At 52.6% G+C, this 8,416-nt stretch overlaps 1 protein-coding gene across 1 annotated transcript; it reads left to right on the forward strand.

Moving 5' to 3' along the window:
• Positions 1-4,598: 4,598 nt before the first annotated feature.
• LOC125509387 (DUF641 family protein (DUF641)) lies at positions 4,599-6,535 on the forward strand. The gene has a single exon (XM_048674357.2). It carries the CDS (start codon positions 4,893-4,895, stop codon positions 6,240-6,242), a length of 1,350 nt encoding a protein of 449 aa, XP_048530314.1. The 5' UTR covers positions 4,599-4,892; the 3' UTR covers positions 6,243-6,535.
• Positions 6,536-8,416: the final 1,881 nt, after the last annotated feature.

Genomic DNA, 8,416 nt, shown 5'->3' on the forward strand with positions numbered 1-8,416 from the left:
CTTCTGTGCACTGAAATGATGCCACGAGGACCGGCCATCTTGAGTGTTAGGGAGGCGTAGTGTGGTATTGCATTAAAGCGAGCGAAAGCTTCGCGTCCGAGTAGTGCTTGATAGCCACTTTTAAACGGAGCGACGTGGAAAGTTAAATGCTCGCGACGGAAGTTATCGGGGGAGCCGAATATAACTTGTAGTAGGAGGGAGCCCGTACAACGAGCCCCTGGGCCTGGCGTTACTCCTTTAAAGGTAGTATTGCTATGGCGAATTTGTGTTGGGTCTAACCCCATCCCGCGGATTGTATCTTGATATATTAGGTTTAGGCTACTGCCGCCATCCATCAAGACTCGTGTGAAGTGGTGTCCGCCCATTACTGGGTCTAATACCAGGGCAGCCCATCCTGCATGCCAGGTACTTGATGCGTAATCGCGATGGTCGAAGGTGATCGGTTGGGACGACCAGTGGCGGGACTTCGCGGTGACAGGCACTTGGGTATATTTTTCAGGGAGTGCCGCATTGTTTTTTCTCTTGATCACGTGTAACACGTTTACTGTTTTGACTTCGGGTGGAAATTTCTTTTGTCCCCCCTTGTCTTGCTTGGGAGGGTCATCCTTGTCTTCACTTGGTGTATCCTCCCCCTTGTGTATATGGCGTTAAGCTTGCCGGACTGCTTGAAGACCCAACATTCTCTGTGGGTATGATTAGCAGGTTTGCTAGGGGTACTATGGATCTGACATACTTGGTCCAGGATTTTGTTGAGGCTGAACAGTTCATCCCTGGTGCCTTTGGAGGGCGGCTTTTGGTTTGACCGAGGGACTTTGAATCCGGCGTTTACTGCCGTGCCCTTCGTGCTGTCTTCTTTATTCCGGCGTTTGTTATTGCTGTTGCGCTGTAATTTCCGTTTCCATCTCTAACTTCAGATGTACTGGGGGCGCTGGTGCTGCATCTGGCTAGCCAGTTGTCCTCACCCGCGCAAAAGCGAGTCATGAGGTTTGTTAATGCGGCCATCGTTCTCGGCTTGTTTTGGCCGAGGTGTCTGGCGAGCCATTCGTCGCGGACGCTGTGCTTGAAAGCCGCTAAGGCTTCGGCGTTCGGACAGTCGACAATCTGGTTCTTTTTAGTAAGAAACCTATTCCAAAGCTTTCGGGTTGACTCTCCGGGCTGTTGAGTTATGTGACTTAGGTCGTCCGCATCCGGAGGTCGGACATACGTCCCTTGAAAGTTTGCCCGAAAGGCATCTTCGAGCTCTTCCCAACTTTCAATGGAGCTTTCGGGGAGGCCTTTGAGCCAGTGACGAGCTGGCCCTTTGAGTTTGAGAGGTAAGTACTTGATGGCATGGAGATTATCCCCTCGAGCCATATGTATATGGAGGATATAGTCCTCAATCCAGACCCCAGGGTCTGTTGTTCCGGCGTATGCCTATATGTTTACGGGCTTGAATCCCTCTGGGAATTCGTGGTCCAGCACCTCATCGGTGAAACATAGGGGGTGTGCGGCACCCCTGTAGCTGGGTGTGCCGCGTTGTTCGGATGTTTGTTGTGTTGCATTGTATGCTGGGGCACGCTTGCGTGGTCCATAGATGGATCTTGTTGCATCGTCCTTTGGGTGCGAGCCCTCGCATGGTTCGTGTGTTGTATTGCGAGCGGCGTTGCATGCCGTTCTGCAGTGGTAGAGGGGTCGTTTATCTGACTGGGTGGCTGCTTTGATATTTGGTTGTGGGGGGTCTGAGGCCTCCTCCTCGAATTCGGGTAGCAGCTTCCGCTTTGGGTAGCTCTTGGAGGGGCGATTGTCGCCGTACCTTGCTACGGTGTTGAGTATCTTGCTCCATCTGAATTGGAGCGTGTCTTGCGCGGCCTTGAGCCTTCGCTTCTGCTTTTTAAGACTCCTCGCGGTGGCAACGAGCCTTTTACGGGCATTCTGCTGCTCCGGGTGCCTGTCCAGCGTTATGTCGTCCGGACCATTATCCCTGATAGGATTTGTTTCTTCAGTTTGATTATCCGGATTGCCGTTGTTCGGCAGCGGTTCGCCCTGCTCCAGCGCTGGGTCTGTGTGATCGCTATTTCTGTCGAGGCGGGTTTTGGGGTGGCGCTTGCGTCGCCGCTTTGACTGCTTTTCGAGGAAACAATCCTTCGGTGCGTCCCTCCGCTCCTCGTCGTCATCTTTTGGTGCGTCCACCATGTATACGTCGTATGACGAGGTGGCGCTCCAGGGCTCAATAGGCGCTGGTTCTTTATCGTCTCCTTCATCGGCGTCCATACCGTCAATGTCGTCGGAGTCGAAGTCGAGCATGTCGGTTAAATCGTCGACAGTGGCTACCAAGTGGGTGGTGGGTGGGCTTTGAACTTCTCCATCGTCCGAATCCCAACCTTGCTGACCGTAGTCCGGCCAGGGCTCTCCTGATAGAGAGAGAGAGAGACTCCAGTGTCTTTAGAATATCGCCGAAGGGCGAGTGCTGAAAGATGTCCGCGGTACTAAACTCCATGACCGGCGCCCAATCGGATCCGATTGGCAGGGGCGCGGGGGGTTCGGAGTCCGGAGAGGAGTCTGGCTCCTCGGAGTCACGAGTCTCGTGGAGTGCGGGGCTGGTGTTCGGCTCGATCGCCGTTGGGATCTCAGCCCCCGAGGCGGCGTCCAACCGCCCGTCCTCGATCGGCGCGGCCGGCTCCGAACTAGGGGTCAGAGCCGACGTGGGTGCGGCCTCCAGGGCACTGCTCGGCGGCAGAGCTAGATCATGCTCGTCGTGACAGTGCGGCGCGCTCGGCAGTGGTTCGAATCCGTCGAAGATCAAGTCCCCGCGGATGTCGACCGTGTAGTTTAAACTTCCGAATTTGACCTGACGGCCAAGGGCATAGCTTTCGATCTGCTCTAGATGGCCAAGTGAATCGGCCCGCAGTGCGAAGCCGCCAAAGATGAAGATCTGTCCGGGAAGGAAGGTCTCACCCTGGACTGCATCGCCATTGATGATCGTAGGAGCCATCGGGCCTGACGGCGACGGCACAGAGGAACTCTCAATGAAAGCACCAATGTCAGTGTCAAAACCGGCGGATCTCGGGTAGGGGGTCCCGAACTGTGCGTCTAGGCCGGATGGTAACAGGAGGCAGGGGACACGAAGTTTTACCCAGGTTCGGGCCCTCTCGATGGAGGTAAAACCCTACGTCCTGCTTGATTAATATTGATGGTATGGGTATTACAAGAGTTGATCTACCACGAGATCAGAGAGGCTAAACCCTAGAAGCTAGCCTATGGTATGATTGTTGATGTGTATGTTGTCCTACGGACTAAAACCCTCCGGTTTATATAGACACCGGAGAGGGTTAGGGTTACATAGAGTCGGTTACAATGGTAGGAGATCTGATCATCCGTATCTTCAAGCTTGCCTTCCACGCCAAGGAAAGTCCCTTCCGGATGCGGGACGGAGTCTTCAATCTTGTATCTTCATAGCCCGGGAGTCCGGCGGAAGGTATAGTTCGGCTATCCGAACACCCCCTAATCCAGGACTCCCTCAGGTGCCGTGAGGATACTGTTCTCTTCTGTCGTGACCTGTGGAATATCATCTATTCGGGTCTCGTCAAGGGTGAAATTCCCTTCATCCGGCGCCCTGAAAAGAGATTTGTAGTATTTAGTGATATAACTTTTGAGCTCTGCCTGACCTTCGACCATTCCCTCATCTTGTTGGAGACTAAAAATACACTTCTTCCTATGCCGACCGTTGACGAGCAATTGGAAATATCATGTATTACTGTCTCCCTTCAAGATGAAGTCAGCTTTGGATCTTTGGTAATATTTCATTTCCTCTTCACGTAGAAGACGTGCAATCTTCTCATTGGATTGATTTTTCAATTCAATCTCTTGTTGAGACAAGATGCGAGTTTCTGCGATTTTATCTAGGTCGTCAATAATAGTTGAGAGGCGTTGCTTTTCTTTTTTGTATAATCCATTGTGTGTTTCGCCCATTCAGAGATATATTGGTGTGTTTCGTACACCTATTCAGAGATCTAGTTGGTACTAGACATTGTTTTTATGTGAGTAGCTTCTTTTTGGGATGTTGATTTGTTGGTGTTGCAATTTGGTTGGATCACTCTGTTGATCCTTAAGCCTAGTAGTTGTGATGTTCTTATGATAGTTTGTGTTAGGGTACTGAAGTGTGTGGTTTCTATTAATGAAAAAACGACGGAGTGACCCTTCTTTTATTAAAAAAAGATCCCCAAAGCACAATGCAAGGGAAAAACGCCAAGATGATGTGCCGTGTCAGTCTTTCAGATGTATTCATAGGAGCAGGGTATGCGTGCATGCGTTTATAAAGATGAGTGTATGTGTATATATATGAGCCTCTGCGTGTGTACCGTGTTAAAGAAAAGGCAAATGAGAAACCTCAATCGCACACACCCAAAATAAGTTTAAAAATGTTTTGCCCTATTTCAAGAAAACATGTTTAAACACTGCCCAAGAACATGTTTATTTTCTACGGGGCCCTAGGAAATGTCAAGAACATAGCAGTCAACGAGTTTTTACAAAATCATCAAGGTACCGTGAGCAAACTATAACTATTCTTCTCGTGGTTTTTTAAAGACAAGTAGTACAAAATCACGAGCGTAGAAGCATCGTCTGTAACAAACACCCACCCTCTCCTTGAGGAGCCGAGCCAAGAAATTCCAAGTCTTTCCTCTCGACGGAGACAAGCTTGCCGCTTTTCCTCTCCCAGATCCCCCACCTCCTCCCCAACCCCGCTCCATTCCACTCTACCGCCCCCACCACCGCCCTCTCTCCCCTTCTCACCGCGCTCCGCGTCCTCTCCCTCGAATCCCCGCCTCGCAAATCCGCAATTCGCGCCGGTGATCCCCCGCCCCCGCCGGCGGCGGAGACGTCCGGGGGTCAGCGCCCCCGCGAATCGCGCAGCCATGCTCCAGAAGTTCGCGCTCGCGTTCAAGACCAAGACCATCGAGTTCTTCGCCGAGGAGGAGGAGGACGAGGATGCCGCGGGTGGGGAGGGCGGGATCCTCGCTGGCCAGCGGGTGCTCGTACTGAAGCCCGACCCGCAGAACCCTAGCAGCCCCGTCGGCGGCGATGGGGGGACCGGGTCGGCGTCCGGAGAGGAGGCCGCCGTGGCGGCGGCACTCGCGACGACGTCGTCGTTCCAGGCGGCGTACCTGCACCTGCAGGCGGCGCACACGCCGTTCCTGCCGGAGGCGGCTGCCGCCGCGGACGCCCTCGCGGTCTCGCACCTCCGGCGGCTGTCGGAGCTAAAGCGGCTCGCGTCGGGCGCGGCGGAGGACGGCTCCCTCACGGCCCACCTCGAGGACCAGGTGGGGGAGAACCAGGCGCTGCTGCGGTCGTTCGACGCCGTGGTGAACCGCCTCCAGGCCGCGCTCGATGCCAAGGACGCCGCGGCCGCCTCTCTTCGCTGGGAGCTCGCGGCGCTGGCGGACGGCAACGCGCGCCTTGCCGGGCGCCTCGACCGTGCCCTCGCGCCACAGCCGGGCGCGGGCGGCGGCGACGCCTTGGGCGCCATGCTGTCCGCCAGCGTCTTCGATTCCGTCCTGCGCGATGCTCTCCGCGTCGCCCACCGCTTCACCCGTGCCCTCGCCGAGCTCCTCCGGTGCGCAGGATGGGACCTGGCTGACGCTGCGGCAGCTGCCTACCCCGGTATTGCCTACTCCAAGCATGGCCACTGCCGCTACGCTCTCCTCTCCCGTGTCTGCCTATCCATGTTCGACGGCTTTGACTCCTACCAGTTCGGTGGCACAAGCGATGCGTCTGCCCTCGAAGGAATCGAGCTTGCAGTTCGCAGGAATGAATCGTTGCAGCAATTCATCGCGCACTCTGATGCAGACCCCATGGAGCTCATGAGTTCAAGCCCAGACTGCGAATTCTCGCAATTCTGTGATCGGAAGTACAAACAGCTCATCCATCCAGGCATTGAGTCCTCATTGTTTGGGAATCCAGACTGCAGGGCATTGCCGGTGATGGCTACAGCCGGTCCACTCTACGAGTTGTTCATCACGATGGCAAGCTCAATATGGACACTTCACAGATTGGCCTGGGCTTATGACCCAGCAGTCGGCATATTCCAGGTTAGCCGGGGCACAGAGTACTCATCGGTGTACATGGAGAGCATTGTTCGGCCGAAAGCATTCTCAGCAAGCAAAGAGGTCGGCAAGACGGTGCGCCCGAAGGTCGGGTTCACGGTGGTGCCGGGCTTCCGGCTCGGCGGCACGGTGATCCAATGCAGGGTGTACCTAGAGTCCTAGACTGCCGAGATCGGCGGAGGAATTATAGATTCAAATGATATGAAACAATATAGTCAAAAATAAACTGTACATTTGGGAAACAAAGGGAGGCTGTGTAAAGGCGATCAAAGATCAGTGTGTGCCAGAGATAAACCCTCAGAATCGAAGTTGCTACTTGATAATAAGAGTAGAAAGAAAGCTATTTATCTTTTTGATTTTAGTTGTGGCTTGTGTAAAAGGGGGTGTTCTTGATTTGCAGCGTTGTACAAAGGTTCAGAGAGGTGTGTTCTAACATTGTCAAAGAGTTACTACTACCACCGCATTCCGACTTTTGGGTAATTTATCTGTTCATAGGTGTGTTCTAACATTGTCAAAGAGTTATTACTACTACCGCTTTACTAATTTTGGGTAATTTATCTGTTGATAGTTGGATCCGTTGTGCTGATATATACACCCTCTGTTCCTAAATGCAAGACTTTTTTGCAGTTTAAATTGATTTGAACTGATTTGAACTGCAAAAACGTCTGGTAGTAGTACTTATTTATGAATTCTGTCTGTAAATCTACAGGCTGGTAATACTGCATTCTGTCTTGTCTGAAACGTTAGATTTCCATTAACTCCTGCCAGTTGAGATGTCGGCGTCTTGATTGAGGGCAGCAGTGCAGGTTGGTTTGCAACTGCTGTTTACTGTGTTTCTCTTTCTCCTGGGTACATGGTTAATGGATGTGTGTGCTTAAGATACTACTGTAGTTGCTGAGATCCATGATTGATTCTGGTGGTTTACACGCACTTTCTGCCATGAGGCCGGGCATCTTTCCGTTCGCTCGTTCGCTCACGAGGAAGTTTGTCAACTCGCTCCACCATCCCGTCCAGCTGTTGGCACTCATCAGGAGTAGAGGATCTCATCTCTTCTTCTCCCTTTTCCATTGAAAACGTTTCGTGCTGATGCAGCTACGCGGCCGGCATTGATAGCGTCCGGACGGTCAATACAAATGTCCGGACCAAACTCCAGCTTGTCACCTAGGCTGGTGAGCAGAGCAGTGACCACCACCTCCTTTGTGTTGCTCTGATGCTGTCCAGGGTGGGGCTGGGATGTTCGTTGCTTCGGCTTTAGTCCATGGCAGAGGGGAGGGGAGGAGCTGGCGGCCGGGGCGCGTGCTGTGATGCTGTCCGTGTGCTCGCTTCTCTCCTCTCAGGCGCTCTCCTTTTTGACCCTGCAATGATACCTGATTCCTGTCGTGCTTCCTTGGCGGGTTACAGCGCAGCGGCCGCGGCCGCGTGCTCCTTACTTATTCCTTCCCCTGAAGCTTTGCTGCTTTACTCAGGCGAGCATGTTTTGGTGCTCTGCCTGATCGATCGACTGCCTCACAGCGAGAGGGGTACTTGGCTTTGCCCGTGGTATGGCTTTGGCTGCCGTTGGGATTTCGGAGAATTTGTGCTGCTAGAGTGCTTGTTTTTTCTTTTTCCAATAAAGGATGAATTTTATTGACTCAAAACAAAGGATCAAGAGGACACCAAACCAAATAGTACACATCCGACCTCTGCATAGTTAAGATGCATGTAGACAACACTAACACACACAAAACGCACCGACGAATAGCAAAGTTATGTCAGATTCATAGGCAAGGAAAGGAAAGGAGAAAAGAACCCCAAAGCGACCGAATCCGTGATCAACAAACTACAAGTCTACAACGATGACCATATACACACCGACCATCACATTTTTTTTCCAAGAGGAGGTTAAACCACCAGCCACTATATTAATGTGATGCACACAATCATTTTATTAATTATTAAGCAGAGTAAAAAAGGAGGAGCAACGTTACATCTACCGTAAGATCGACGGTGGATCCTGGCGGCATGGCGCTATGGAGTTTTGATGATGGGGGCGCATGGATAGTGGCGGTTGTCTGGCATCGTGGCGGTGTTGACGGCAGGCTTGGCAAGGTCAGCGCGTCTGTATCTGCTCTGGAGATGGATCGGTGGATGACAACAACGGCGGCCTCCGAGAGTGTGGCGGACCGGTGTGTGACCCAGTCCCGGTATTTGGCTTGACTGGGGCATCTGGTTTTAGATGTTAGACTTTGGTGCGATCTCTGTTGGAGTGAATTGCAGAAAACCACCACATTTGGGGCTTTGTTTGTGGAAAACCATCGGGTCACTAATTTTTTGCAAAGATCACCGCGGATTCGGTA

Source organism: Triticum urartu, chromosome 1A (assembly GCF_056163025.1).
Source record: "Triticum urartu cultivar PI428250 chromosome 1A, HENAU_Tu73, whole genome shotgun sequence".
NCBI lineage: Eukaryota > Viridiplantae > Streptophyta > Magnoliopsida > Poales > Poaceae > Triticum > Triticum urartu.